The 15,847-nt window shown below is 39.3% G+C and overlaps 1 protein-coding gene and 1 pseudogene across 5 annotated transcripts in view; one reads left to right on the top strand and one right to left on the bottom strand.

The window, feature by feature from the left end:
• EPS15 (epidermal growth factor receptor pathway substrate 15) overlaps positions 1 to 15,847 on the bottom strand; it is a 131,612-nt gene that overhangs the window by 11,210 nt on the left and 104,555 nt on the right. For all 5 annotated transcript variants that reach the window (XM_017875436.1, XM_017875435.1, XM_017875434.1 and 2 more), the window contains 2 exons: positions 11,695 to 11,761; positions 1,120 to 1,196 (listed from right to left, as the gene is read on the bottom strand). In XM_017875436.1, the coding sequence (XP_017730925.1) occupies positions 1,120 to 1,196; positions 11,695 to 11,761 (144 nt within the window). The remainder of the gene's footprint in view (positions 1 to 1,119; positions 1,197 to 11,694; positions 11,762 to 15,847) is intronic.
• LOC108531810 (26S proteasome non-ATPase regulatory subunit 7 pseudogene) lies at positions 7,160 to 8,364 on the top strand (annotated as a pseudogene).

Genomic DNA, 15,847 nt, shown 5'->3' with positions numbered 1-15,847 from the left:
TTTTTTTTTTTTTTTGAGACGAGGTCTCACTCTAAGGTTGGAGTACAGTGGCACAATCTAGGCTCAACTGCGACCTCTGCCTCTTGGGCTCATGTGATCCTCCCACCTCAGCTTCCGAGCAGCTGGGACTACAGGTGCGCGCCACCATGCCTGGCCAACTTTTTGTATTTTTTGGTCAAGATGAGGTTTCGCCATGTTGCCCAGACTGGTCTTGAACTCTGAGCTCAGACAATCCACCTGCCTTGGCCTCTCCAAGTGCTGGGATAACAGGCATGAGCCACCGCGCCTGGCTGGAATGATAAATCTTAATGTGTGTCGGAAGACCCTGCCTTTTGAATATGTAAGAAAAGATTAACTTTTCTATAATGAATCATATACTTCACAATTTTACATTTATTTAGGCAATGCTCAACAGTGACATTTTGGGCTGGACATAACTGCATATTGTGGGGGACTAGAGAGTGGACTGTATTAAATAGCATCCCTCATCTCTATCTTCCAGATATGAGTAGCATCTCTTACTCAACTGTGAAAACCAAAAATGTCTCTAGACATTGCCAAATGTTCCTCTGGTGGCAAAATAACCCTCAGTTGAGAACCAAGGAACCAACAATCTAATCCTCCTTTTCTCTTAGCCCGAATCAATACCATAGCCACAGTGGAAAATAAGTAGTGGACATTTAGTACTGGACTTTGTGTATTAATTACCTTAATACTGACTCTAACAACCTCAGAACATAAAATCAAGTAACCAACACAGAGAGGACGAAATAAAAACCCAGATTTTACACCTATTGACCCAGACAGTCAACAGGGGGAAAATGTGGTTCAACTGGGAGAAACATGTTTAAAAAGACAGAAGATTACATACGAAGTTGCTGAGCAAACATGCCAATAGAAAATTATAATTACCTATACCATCAATACAGTCTAGTTATATAAAGAAATGTCTCTACTTTAACTATATGTTATCTTTCATTTCTATCTGAAATCAACATTTGCTGTGATTTACTGAAATCCAGTTGCAACTTTGTGAAAGGACTATGTAATTCAAAGGAGGATTGCTCTTTTGGTGGAAACACAGTATGTTTTCCCTTCCCATTAATTACTGTAAATTACCTTTGACAATGTGCTGAAGTCGGCAAATCCATCTCCAAATGATTCATTCCCAAAAACAGAAGCAAAAGGGTCTGTGGCTAAAATGAATAAAGAAAATAAATGAAACAGGACAGTAAGACATCCTTTTTTTTTTTGAGACAGAGTCTCACTCTGTCACCCAGCCTGGAGAGCAGTGGTACACTCATGGCTCACTGCAGCCTCAATCTCCCAGGCTCAAGTGATCCTTCCACCTCAGCCTCCTGAGTAGCTGGGACTACGTGTATGTGCCACTGTGCCTGACTAATTTTTGTATTTTTTGTGGGGATGGGGTTTTGCCATGTTGCCCAGGCTGATCTCAAACTCCTGGGTTCAAGTGATCCTCCTGCCTCAGCCTCCCAGAGTGCTGGAATTATAGGCATGAGCCACCAAACCCAGCCAAGGCATCAAATTTCATGTTTTCTTTTGGTTAATAACATTTAGACAGTTGAAAACATACAATCTCAAATATTAATTCCTGAATTTATGACTGACACCCACAGACAGAGTGTATACTGATAACCTCACAAGATGTATTCCTTTGTATAAATCAACTGATGAATGATTTATAGGTATAGCAAATAAAGTAATGATTTATAGGTAAAGTATAGGTAAAGTAATAACTAGATGATTTATAGGTAAGGCTTTGGAACACATGTCAAATAATACAGCTCCTATGAACTTAAATTACTGCTAATAAAGACATCAAGAAGTACAAAAAGCTAATATAATGCCACTAATGCCACATTTCATACTCATCCTTCAAGGCCCATTTCAAATGCTACCTCATCAACAAACCCTGGAGTAACCTAGGTGTCACTACTTCCCACACAAGAAGTAATTTTTTCCTTCTCTGCGGCACTAATTGCATTCTAGTTTGTACCATGGTTACCTGTTACTGATCACCCTTATTAGATGGTAAGGTCCTTGAAAACAGGGAATAAGTCTTATCCAAAGAAGAACGGACAGTCAACAAACATTTGTTGACCATATACCAAGTCTGAGAAAATAAAATGATACAATTCCTACCCTTGGAAAAGTTCACAGTCTAGTAAAAGATATGCAAACAAATAATAATAAAACAGTCTTATATGGGTCATGAGAGAGGTACGAAAAACCTGTAGTGGGAGTCACTAACTGCCTGGGTGAATCTGGAAAAGGAGCAAAGAAGCCACTACATTTAGCTTTTAAATAAAATCTTTTGAATAAGAAATGGAGTTTACCAAATAGATAAACATGGGGAAAAGAAACCAGGCTACCAGGCAGAAGGAACAGTAACTACAAAAGTATATTTAATGGGCCAGGTGCAGTGGCTCATACCTGTAATCCCAGGACTTTGGGAAACATAGATGGGTAGATCATTTGAGGCCAGGATTTCGAGACCAGCCTGGCCAACATGGAGAAACCCTGTCTCTACTAAAAATACAAACAATTAGCTGCATGTGGTGGCACATGCCTGTAATACCAGCTGCTTGGGAGGCTGAGGCAGGAGAATTGCTTGAACCCAGGAGGCGGAGGTTGCAGTGAGCTGAGATCGTGACACTGCACTCCAGCCTGGGTGACAGAGCATGTCTCTCTCCAACAAACAAACAAAAAAGTATATTTAATCAATGTTTCACGGGCCTGAGAAGTTGTTTCTTCCATCACATTGCACTTACCAAGTAGACTAACATTTTCAGCTGGAATGCGTGATCTACTCTGAGATAGGTTTCACCTATTCAGGTGTAAGGACTACCAATAACATCAAAGAATGTTTATAGGAATTGCTGCCTGATACAGGAAGATGGAAAGAAACAAAGCAAACAGTTGGAAAGGAAGGCAAGCAAAGAACTGCAAAAGAGAAGGCAAGACAAAGAGGCATAGAAAAGTTCTCCTCAGGCCAGGCACGGTGGCTCACGCCTGTAATCCCAGCACTTTGGGAGGCCGAGGCGGGCAGATCACCTGAGGTCAGGAGTTCGAGACCAGCCTGGCCAACACGGTGAAACTCCGTCTCTACTAAAAATACAAAAATTAGACGGGCGTGGTGGTACACACCTGTAATCTCAGCTATTCGGGAGGCTGAGACAGGAAAATCACTTGAACCTGGAAGGTAGTGGCTGCAGTGAGCTGAGATTGCGCCACTGCACTCCAGCCTGGGTGACAGAGTGAGACTCTGTCCCAAAAAAAAAAAAAAAAAAAAAAAAAAAAAAGGAAGAGTTCTCCTCAAACTACGCTTAGAACAAAAGTGTGCCTACCCACCTATTTGAATGTGTAAAGTGTGCCCATATCTCTAAAAATGAGTATATCTTGGACATAATAAGAGGAACAAAGAAGATACGCTATTTTTGTTTGCTTTGTCACCAAACATTTCGTTACCAAAACAGCCGCAGACGAGGGGGAGCCCAAGTGGGAAAAGGACTGGGTAGAAGCACAGAAAAATCAGGCCTTTAAGGATATACCAGCAACTCTGATCCTGAAGAGGATGTCGGGAAGTTCAGGGTTATAGGAAATCCTACAATTCTAGCTACAAAAGATGGTCTTTTCATTGATACACATCTGCCAAGTCCTCAGCCTGGGGCCCAGCCTCATCGTAGGTTCTGTTTCAGAGTTTCCCTTCTTTCTCTCCTTTTCCTGTTATATCTCAGCTCACTGCAACCTCTGCCTCCCAGATTCAAGTGATTCTCGTGCCTCAGCCTCCCAAGTAGCTGGGAATACAGGTGTGTGCTACCACACCTGGTTAATTCTTTCTTTGTATTTTTAGTACAGACAGGATTTCACCATGTTGGCCAGGCTGGTCTCAAACTTCTGACCTCCAGCGATCTGCCGGCCTAAGCCTCCCAAAGTGCTGGGATTATAGGCCACCTGCCCGGCTCCTGTTATTTCTGATGCTGAGGTAGCTGAGGCACAGCCTGACTGGGGTGAAGATGCTCTCCCTGACTGTTGACAAGGGAAAAAGAGTTGGGCTCATTTCACTTGTGAGACTGAAAATCTGCTTCATGCCTTTTCTCTGTCCTGTCCCACAGCCTTTACAAGTCACAACATGTGTGCAATAGCCTGAGTTAGGTCAGATTTGACTGGAATATTGTGAAGCATATATTGTGAAGCATATATTGTGAACAAAATTAATTTAAAAAATTACTCTTCTAATGAAGAATATATAGTACCTTACTAAAGAGTTTTTCTACACTTTCCTCATAAATGACCTATTTAGCACTAAACACTGCGGAAAGACAAATCTTAGATGAATGACAAATAACCTTCTCAGATACTGATCATGGTTGATATGAGGCAGAGGCCTGTTCAGGAGGCAGAGGCTTGTTCAGAAGGCAGAAGGACTCAATGAGTTGAACTTGTTCAGATCACGTGTAAGACACCTGCTGGGGGGAATTCCACTTCTAGAGAAGTGGGAAACACTTCTAGAGAAACCACGCAGGTGACTTTCTTCCTCTTGGTGCACACAGGAGCTATGAGCCAGCAGAACCAGGCTTTAGGTACACACATGACCTCATTAGTACTGCCTCTCCCCCAAGAATAAAGGTAATGAATGCTTTGGAAAAATATATAAAAGTATAATTAAAAAATCATCCCTAAATCTCACTATCAGAAATAACCCTTATGAATATTTCAGCATACTTCCTTAACAGCCTTTATTCCTGGTATTTTTTTCTTACATATTTGAGATCATGCTATGTTGACATGGTTTTTTGTGAAGGTGTACATAATAAAGCCACATTTTAGGTATATCACTTTTTATCCTTTACCCTGATTTAATCACAGTACTCATCAGTATTTGACATATATTTGTTTATTGCCTATCTTTCTTATACAAACTCTATGAAGACAGCAACTTTGTTTTGTTCACAGCTGTATCCTCAAGGCATACATAGCACAAGGTCTGGAAAATAGGAGATGCTCATATTTGTTGAAAATATGCAAAGGAAAAAGGGACAAAACTGTCTGTTAAGAATCCTCCAAACAAATATCATAGCATTTCTTAGCATAACCAGCTGAATAACAAGGAATAAGGGAAACCAATTTTAAGGCTCACAAATAATTCCCTGAAAAACAGCTAACTACCAGAAATCTTGACATGTGTCACATAACAATGTTTGGTCAACAACAGACTACATATATCATGGTGGCCCAATAAGATTATAATTGGGCTAAAAAATTCATATCACTTAATGACTTCATAGCCATCATAATATCCATAGTCCAAAGCATTACTCATGTGTTTGTGGTGATGTTGATGTAAACAAACCTATGTTGCCAGTCGTATCCAGGTATAGCACACACAATTATGTGGAGTACACAATGCAGGTTGAGTACCCCTTATCCGAAATGCCTGGGAGAAGGAGTGTTGTGGATTTCAGATTTTTGCAGATTTTGGAATATTTGCACTTTATATGCTTATAAGTTGAGTATCCCAAATCCAAAATCCTGAAACCCAAAATGCTCCAACGAGCATTTCCTTGGAGCATCATATTAGTGCTCAAAAAGGTTTAGATTTTCAAATTTTAGACTTTTCAGACCTCGGATGCTCAACCCATATTTGATAATGATAATAAACAACTACGTTACTGGTTTACATATTTACTACACTATACTTTTTAATCATTATTTTATTATTATTTTGTTTGTTTGTTTTTTTTTTTTAAAGGATGTAGTCTCACTCTGTAGCCCAGGCTGGAGTGCAGTGGCATGATCTTGGCTCACTGAAACCTCCGCCTCCTGGGTTCAAGCGATTCTCCTGCCTTAGCCTCCTGAGTAGCTGGGATTATAGGCACGTGCCAACATGCCTGGCTAATTTTTGCACTTTTAGTAGAGACAGGGTTTTGCCATGTTGGCCAGGCTGGTCTCAAACTCCTGATCTCAGGTGATCCACCCACCCCGGCCTCCCAAAGTGCTGGGATAACAGGCATGAGCCACCACGCCCAGCCTATTTTGTTTTTTTTTGAAATGGACTCTCACTCCGTTGCCCAGGCTGGAGTGCAATGGTGCGATCTTGTCTCACTGCAACCTCCACCTCCCAGGTTCAAGGGATTCTTGTGCCTCAGCCTCCCGAGTAGCTGGCATTACAGGTGTGTGCCAACACACCCAGCTAATTTTTTTTTGTATTTTTTAGTAGAGATGGAGTTTCACCATTTTGGCCGGGCTGGTCTCGAACTGCTGACCTCAGGTGATCCACCCACCATGGCTTCTCAAAGTGCTGGGATTACAGGTGTGAGCCACTATGCCCGGCCAATCATTATTTTAGAGTGTATGTCTTCTACTTATACAAAAAGTAAGTTAACTGTAAAACAGCCTCAGGCAGGTCCTTCAGGAGATGTACCAGAAGAAGGCATTGTTATCATAAGAGATGACAGCTTCATGTGTTTGATTGCCCTCAAAGACTTTCCAGTGGGACAAGATGTGGAGGTGGAAGACAGTGATATTGATGGTCCTGACCCCGTGTAGGCCCAGGTTCATGTGTGCTTGTGTCTTAATTTTTTTTTTCTCTTTTGCATCTTACTTTTAAGAAAAAAGTTTAAAAGTAAAAAAAAAAAAAAAAAAAAAAAAATTTAAAAGTAGGCAAAGTTTAGATATACAGACAGAAAATATTTTGTACAGCTGTATAGTGTTTTAAGCTAAGAGTTTCTTACAAGAGTCAAAAGTTCAAAAAATTTTGAAGTTTTACAAAGTAAAAAAGTTACAGTAAGATAAGGTTAATTTATTATCGAAGAAAAATATTTTCATAAATTTAGTGTACTGTAAGTGTACAGTGTTAATAAGGTTTACAACAGTGTACACTGATGTCTTAGGCCTTCACATTCACTGATTACTTGACTCACTGACTCACCCAGAGCAACTTCCAGCCCTGCAAGCTCCGTTCATGGTTAAGTGCCCTATACAGGTGTACCATTTCTATTTTCTATACTGAATTTTTACTCTATGTTTTCTATGTTTAGATACATAAATACTTACCATTGTGTTACAACTGCCTACAGTATTCAGTATAGTATTCAAGGCTGTATAAGTTTGTAGCCTAGGAGCAATAGGCTATATGACAAATAGCCTAGGTATGTAGTAAGCTACACCATCTAGGTTTATGTCAGTATACATTGTGATGTTCCCCTAACAACACATTTCTCACATTTCCCATCATTAAGCAATGCATGACTATATATAAATTCATACCTGCCCATGCACACACATTTTTTTCATCAAAAAATTTAGTAGTCTTCACAGGAGTTGCTGTTACTGCTGGAGTTTGTGAGTTGCAGGGAGCTAGGCCTAGTGGGCGGTGTGTGTCAAGATGTCAGAGCTGGCAGTGCAGAAGGCAGTGGTCCACCTTCCAGTGCTGCTCAGTGTGGTGGATCACTTCAACCAAATCAGCAAGGTTGGAAACCAGAAGTGCATTGTTGGTGTGCTTTTGGGGTCATGGCAGACAAAAGTACTTGATGTATCCAACAGTTCTGGAATCCCTTTTGATGAAGATGACAAAGATAATTCTGTCTTGTTTTTAGACCATGATTATTTGGAAAACGTATGGAATGTTTAAGAAAATTAATGCCAAAGAATAGTTCGGTGGTACCACACAGGCCCTAAACTACACAAGAATGACATTGCCATCAATGAACTCATGAAAAGACACTACCCTAACTCAGTATTGGTATTACTGACTGAAACTAAAGGATCTGGGACTGCCCACAGAAGCATATATTTCAGTGAGAGAAGTCCATGATGATGGCACTCCAACCTCAAAAACATTTGAGTATGTGACTAATGAAACTGGAGCAGAGGAAGCTGAGGCAGCTGGAGCTGAACACTTGTTACAAGACATCAAAGAGGCTACAGTGGACAGTCTTTCCCAGCTGATCACAAAGATGTCCATGGTTTGAGGAGACTGAACTCCAAGCTTCTGGGTATCAGGAGTTACCTGGAAAAAACAGCCACAGGCAAGCTGCCAATCAACCACCAGATCATCAGCTGCAGGAAGTCTTCAATCTGCTGCCAGACATCAGCCTGCAGCAGTCTGTCAAGGCCTTTTATCTGAAGACCAACGACCAAATGATGGTGGGGTACTTTGCCTCCCTGACACATTCCGTAGTTGCCCTGCACCATTTTATCAACAACAAGATTGCCAATCAGGATGTAGAGAAGAAAGAAGGGCAGGAAACAGAAGGAAGCAAAAAGGACAGAAAAGATGACAAAGAGTAAGATATAGATAAGGAAAAGAGTGATGTGAAGAAAGAAAAGGAGAAAAGTTAAAGATGTAGCTTTTAAATTTATAAATTAAAATCTTATAAACTAAATCAGTATGTCACTAGAAGGTTCTTGTTAAAAAGCTGTCCTGATTAGAGCTCTACGCCTCGGGTCATTCTTGAATGGATAGAGGGACTGATCTCAAACCTAAACTGCAGCATCAGCTGCTATGAGTTTAGGATAAGATAGCTCAGGCTTCAGATTGTATGAGAAAAATGAAGAGATTTCAATGTAACATTTTTGGCACTCCTCATTCTTTTATCTATAAAACCAGAAGTTGAATTTTCCCCATCTTCAAAGACTCGTGAGGTCTGTTTCTGGTCTCATAGGGGCTGCTAAATGGAATGCACGAATTTCGTACGTTCTCTGCCTCATAACACCTTGAGTTTTGACCCTTCTGAACTCTGCTGAGAATAGCGCACCATGTTTTGGACCTGTAGTTCTGGCATTCTCAGGATTTGGGATCCAGCTCCATATATTATTTACCTTCAAAGATACAATTAAATGGCTTGAGGTCAGGAGTTCGAGACCAGCCTGGCCAACATGGTGAAACCCTGTCTCTACTAAAAATACAAAAATTAGTTGGGCGTGGTGGTGCATACCTGTAATCTCAGCTACTTGGGAAGCTGAGGCAGAAGAATCACTTGAACCCAGGAGATGGAGGTCGCAGTGAGCTGAGGTGGCACCACTGCACTCCAGTCTGGGTGACAGAATGAGACTCTATCTCAAAATAAAAATAATAAATAAATGTATCTCTTCCAATTAAAACAGAATAAAACTAAAAATTAACAGCAGAAGCAAAACTAGATGACCTACAAATAGGTGGAAATTAAGTATCACATTCAACCAACTGGTCAAAGAAAAATCACAAGGAAAATTAGAAAATATCTTGAAACAAATGAAAATGAAAACACAGCATTACTAAAACTAATGGGATGCAGCAGCAAAAGCTGTGCTGAGATAAACTTCTAACTATAAATACTTAAAAAAGAAGAGTTCAAATCAACAACCTAACTTTACACTGTAAAGGATCTAAAAAAAGAAAAGCAAGCTAAACTCAAAGCAGAAAGAAATGAACAATATAAATTGGAGCAGAGACAACACAGACAAGAGAAAAATAGAGGAAATCAGTAGAATCATGTTTGTTCTTTGAAAAGATCAACAAAATTGACATTCCTATAGCTAGATGGACTAAGAAAACAAGACTCAATAACTAAAATCAGAAATGAAAGAGGGGACATTACTAGTAATTTCACAGAAATAAAAAGGATTGTTAAGACAGTGCTATGAACAATTATACAACAAACTGAATAGTAGAAATGAGAACAAATTCCGAGAAGCACAACTTATGGAGGATGAGTCACAAAAACACAGAAAATCTGAATTGACTCATAACTAATAAAGAGATCAAATCTGTAATCAAAAACCTTCCAACAGTGCTCACTTCAGCAGCACATATACTAAAACTGGAACGATACAGAGAGGTTTAGCATGGCCCCTGTGCTAGGATAACATGCAAATTTGTGTGGCATTCCATATTTTTAATTTTTTTTGAGACGGACTCTCGCTTTGTTGCCCAGGCTGGAGTGCAGTGGTGTAATCTCAGCTTACTGCAACCTCCACACCCCGGGTTCAAGCGATTCTCCTACCTCAGTCTCCTGAGTAGTTGGGATGACAGGCGCCCACCACCATGCCCGGCACATTTTTGTATTTTTAGTAGAGATGGGGTTTCACCATGTTGGCCAGGCTGGTCTTGAACTCTTGACCTCAAGTGATCCACCTGCCTCGGCCTCCCAAAGTGCTGGGATTACAGGCATAAGCCACCGTGCCTGGCCACCATTATTTTTAAAATTAACAAAACAAAACACCTCCCAACAAAGGAAAGTCCACGATAACATGACTTCATGGGTGAATTCTACCAAACATTTAAAGTATAATCAAAACCAATCTCCCTCAAACTCTTCCAAAAAATTGAAGAGGAAGGAACAACTCCATACTAATTCTGTGAAGCCAGTATTACTCTGATATCAAAGCCAGATGAAGACATACAAATGAGAAAAGAAAACCACAGATCAATATCCTTTATGAAGACTGATGTAAACATCCTCAACAGAATTCAACAGCACATTAAAAGGATTATACACCATGTTCAAGTGGGATTTATTCCTGGAATATAAGAATGGTTCAACATACAAAAATCATTCAATGTAATACACATTAACAGAATGAGGGGAAAAACACAACACCAATCATTTCAATGGATACAACAAAAGTATTTGACAGGATTCAAAACCCTTTCATGATAAAAACACTCAACAGGCTAAGAATAGAAGGAAACTACCTCAACTTAATAAAGGCCATATATGAAAAGCCAACAGCAAATATCACACTCAATCTTGAAAGGCTGAAACCATTTCTCTACAATAAGGAACAAGACAAGGATGCCTGCTTTTACCATTTCTACCACTTCTATTCAGTAGAGCAGCAGTTCCCAACCTTTTTGGCACCAGGGACCGGTTTTGTGGAAGACAATTTTTTTATGGACTTGTGGGTGGGATGAGGTGAATGATTTCGGGATGAAACTGTTCCACTTCAGATCATCAGGTATTAGATTCTCATAAGGAGTACACAACCTAGATCCCTCACATGTGTAGTTCACAATAAGGGTCAAGCTCCTATGAGAATCTAATACTGCTGCTGATCTGACAGGAGGTGGAGCTCAGGCATTAGGTACTGCTCACTCGCCCATCACTCACCTCCTGCTGTGCGGCCTGGTTCCTAACAGGCCACAGACTGGTATTGGTCTGTGGCCCAGGGTTTGGGGACCCCTGCAATATAGTAGTGGAAGTGCTAGCCAAAGCATTTAGGCAATTAGATACCATAAATGAAGTATGAAGACTGGATGCTAAAATAACACTTAGCTTTTCTCTGTATTGTTAACAGAACCCATTTGTATTTATAAAGCAATTTTCATTTTCTATTGGAAGCCACTAATCTTTTAACTTAGACCAAGATCCATAACAGTCAATGCTGACTTTAAAGCTGCCAAGCAACACAGCATTTTATAAAGCAAAACATTTTTATTGGTTTACTGATACTGGGTAGAATTCATATTCTAGTATAATATCCAAGATGAACAATAAATGAAATAATGAAAGATAAGTAGAAAGTGACACACAAATGCTTGTTATTATTGGTAAATTACAATTGGATATAATTATGCAATAATTTTAAAGCTATAAATAACAGGACAGATACATTTAGAGGCAAAGAAAAAAACCTTAAAAAAAAGTGTAATGTTCAACGTTCAATGAAGTTGATAAATTATTTATTTACCTGAATCGCTTGCTGCAACAACTGTTCCACCAGGAGCAAAAGGATCATTGTGCTTCAATGTTTCCACCTAAACAAAGCATACAAAACCATGAATGAGAGTGGCAACACCAGAGCTGAAACCTCATCACCACTCCAAAGAATATGCTATTTGCAAATTCTTAATTAATTAAGGAATATAGACATTAGGAACAAATGTTTCCCCGTAGTGATCTGCAATCTTACTAACTGGAAATAATACGTATTATTTTCTAATCTTTTTTTTTTTTTTTTTGAGACGGAGTCTCGCTCTGTCGCCCAGGCTGGGGTGCAGTGGCCGGATCTCAGCTCATGGCAAGCTCTGCCTCCCGGGTTTACGCCATTCTCCTGCCTCAGCCTCCCAAGTAGCTGGGACTACAGGCGCCCGCCACCTTGCCCGGCTAGTTTTTTGTATTTTTTAGTAGAGACGGGGTTTCACCGTGTTAGCCAGGATGGTCTCGATCTCCTGACCTCGTGATCCGCCCATCTCGGCCTCCCAAAGTGCTGGGATTACAGGCTTGAGCCACCGCGCCCGGCTTATTTTCTAATCTTAACTGTGAAATATAACATCCATTCAGAAAAGTACATGAAGTACATAACATAAAATGTTAATTTCTATTTTCTAATTGTTATCTAAAAATAATTCTGCATTCTGACCCTCAGAGAGAAAACACATGTACACACATACACACACACACACACACACATGCATACATACACAAAGATAGCTTTTTGCTAAAGATCTATGGTTTAACAAGTATGTATCAAGTGAACACTCGTGTAGTCATCTCCCAGGAAACTGACAATACCTCAGAAGTCTTCATGTGCCCCCTCTATAATCACAATCCTGATTTTGGTGATTTTCGTTTATTTTTTTCTTCATAATCTTGCTAGTTGTATAGATGTACATTGTTTTAACTTTTTACTTATTTCATTTTTTAGAGACAGGGTCTTACTCTGTCACCCCAGCTGGAATACAGTGGTGTGATCACAGCTCACTGTAACCTCAAACTCCTGGGCTCAAGTGATCCTCCTGCCTCTCCCCTGCCTTAGCCTCCCGAATAGCTGGGACTACAGGTGTATGCCACCACACCTGGGTAATTTTTGTTATTATTTGTAGAGACAGGGTCTTGCTATGTTTCTCTCAAACTCCTGGCCTCAAGAAATCCTCCCACCTTGGCCTCCGAAAGCACTGGGATTTTAGGTGAGAGCCACCACTAACCTTTTATCTTGGAATAATTTAGATTTACGTAAGAGCTGTAAAGATAGTACAGAGTTCCCATACACTCTTCACTCAGTTTCCCCTAATGTTAATATCTCACATAATTATAGTACATCTATTAAAACGAAGAACACTGGTACAAAACTACAAACCATAGATTTTATTAGATTTCACCAGTTTTTCCATTAATGTCCTTTTTCGATTCCAGAATATCATTTTACATTTAGAATGCACACACTATTTTAATTCTCACATATCCTAGTACTTAATATCATAAAATGTTAATTTCTATTTTTTAATTGTTATCTAAAAATAATTCTGCATTCTGACCCTCAGAGAGAAAACACATGTACACACATACACACACACACACACACACACACATGCATACATACACAAAGATAGCTTTTTGCTAAAAAGATCCTGCTGCTTTCAATAATAAGCTATGTAAAAGTCTGGGATTAAGAGCAACTGATCTTGCTAAAGGTGAGGATGTTACCAGATGCCAGAGATTCTGGCTTTTAACTGTCTTCCTACTTTATACTTTAGTTTTTAATCATAGTCAAACCAATTGTATATTTAGGAAGATAACTGAATTTCCTCTTTCTGGCACCAGGCTCTTTTTAAGGGGCTAGCTGAAAGACTTGGCAAACAGGTGAAAAGAGTGTGAAAAGAGTTTCTGAACATTTATATGCAACTCTGATGCATGATGATCAATGTCATTTGTATTACAGACTCTATTTCCAATTATCAAGAAGTTGAATATTACAAATAAATGTCAAATAATACTGCCAGAGCTTAATGTATAAATTTCCAAGTTAAAAAAAATGTAATTGTAGAGAAAGGTAATGTTAACTGGGACTAACCTTCTCTCTTTATAAGAGAATCCATTAAAACTACTAGCAGAAAGAATACTAATAAAGTTTTTAGAAATGAAAACTATGAATGATAAAAAGTAATGATAGTATTAATTGATGCCAATTATATTATTATACAACTAGCACACTAACTTAGATATCTGCGGAATAAACAGCAATTAAAGAAAAACTAAAACTGGTCTATATAGCGAGATAACTTTCCATGTTTCCTAATATGATAGTCATAACACCAGTGTAAGAGAAGGTCACTGACATAACAAGTCACCAAGGACAGGCTGAGCATCCCTTATCCGAAATGCTTGGGACAAAAAGTATTTTGGATGTTGGGTTTTTTCAGATTTTGGAATATTTGTGTTCTACTTACCAAGTCAACATCTATAATCTGAAAATGTGAAAGGCTCCAAAGTCTGAAACCTTTTGAGTGCTGACATGATACTCAGGAAATGTTTACTGGTGCATTTCGGATTTGGGATGCTCAACCTGTATTATTACTTCTTCTCTTTGAGAGAAAGAAAAACTAACAGGCTGTGTTTTAAACAACAGCTTACAGATTTGATTTGCCATCACAAGAAGAAGGGGAAAGGGCATGTCTACATGTGCGTCAGATTTAGTTTCTAGTCCTTCATCACACACTGTGCAACCACCCTAAAAGGCCGTCAGGATAGCAAGGGGAACATGACAGATTGTGCAGCCCGTGAAGGGGCCACAAAACTCTATGTCAGTTTGATAATTGGGGAGTTTAGCAGGGCCAATTTTTAAAAAATTTCTAGATTGCATTGGTGAAAATCTTAGATTTTGGTTATACAGAACAGAGTGTGAGTCTAGTTCTACCACTTATTAACTTACTACAAACTTAATCTTTTTTTTTTTTTTTTTTTTTTTTTTTAAATTGAGACAAGATCTCACTCTGTCACCCAAGCTGGAGTGCTGTGGTGCAATCATGGCTCATTGCTGCCTTGACTTCCTGAGCTCACACAATCCTCCCACCTCAGTCTCTCAAGTAGCTGGGATTACAGGTGCATGCTATCACACCTGACTAATATTTTAATTTTTTTGTAGAGACAGTGTCTCACTTTGTTGTCCAGGCTGATTGTGAACTACTTGCCTCAAGTGATCCTCCTGCCTTGGCCTCCTAAAGTGCTGGAATTAGAGGTGGGAAACACCACACCTGGCCTCAACTTAACATATGTAAACCTCATAGGATTACTGTGAAAATTAAATGAGACAATGCATATAAAGAGCTTGGCACCATCCCTAGCACATAGAGGAAATTAGATAAGCTGCAGCTATTATAATATTGCCAATTTGGTTTTTTGTTTTGTTTTGAATGGTGAAATTACAAGCTGTAAGCAAGGACAATATACCTCTAGAAAACTGGAAAGAAAAGTCAGTAAAACAAATGGTAGAAAATCTCATGGGGACAGGACAAGAGGAATGTATTCATTTTCAAATTAGAAGAGCTGATTTAGCTTTCATGCTCTTTAGATCATAGGAGAATGAGAGGCTAGAATAAGAAGGTTAAGAGGAGAAGAATTCTGGTAGCAACAACTTTAGAAGAATTTGGCAAATGGGTCCACACCGCAAACTAAGCGCTATAGGAAAACAGAGTATCCAGTAGCCCGGGGAAACCAAAAATATTCAGTTAGGAAGGTATCTGTCCAGTTTTCATTCAATGGAAAACACCAGTTCTTAGCCAAGCAGCTCTTTACTGAATATAAAAAAGAAGCAACTTTCAATAATACAAAATCTATTATCTTTAAAATAATCAATTACATTTTAAAGGAAAAATTCTTAATCTAAGAGTACTAGAAGATAAAATTTTTGCTTCAAATGCCTCTCAATTAACTGGTCCTTTATAGGTTCAGTTTACCTACAGACGTGAAACTGCCTGTCTCAAAAACGAAGTCTCAAAACAAATTAAAAAGCAAAACCGGGGCGGAGCAAGATGGCTGAATAGGAACAGCTCCAGTTTCCAACTCCCAGCGCGAGTGACACAGAAGACCGGTGATTTCTGCATTTTCAACTGAGACTCCACCTC

Source organism: Rhinopithecus bieti, unplaced genomic scaffold (genome assembly GCF_001698545.2).
Source record: "Rhinopithecus bieti isolate Rb0 unplaced genomic scaffold, ASM169854v2 scaffold_10017, whole genome shotgun sequence".
In the NCBI taxonomy this organism is placed as follows: Eukaryota; Metazoa; Chordata; class Mammalia; order Primates; family Cercopithecidae; genus Rhinopithecus; species Rhinopithecus bieti.
Note: the sequence above shows the minus strand (reverse complement) of the source record. Positions and strands in the feature narration are given on the sequence as shown.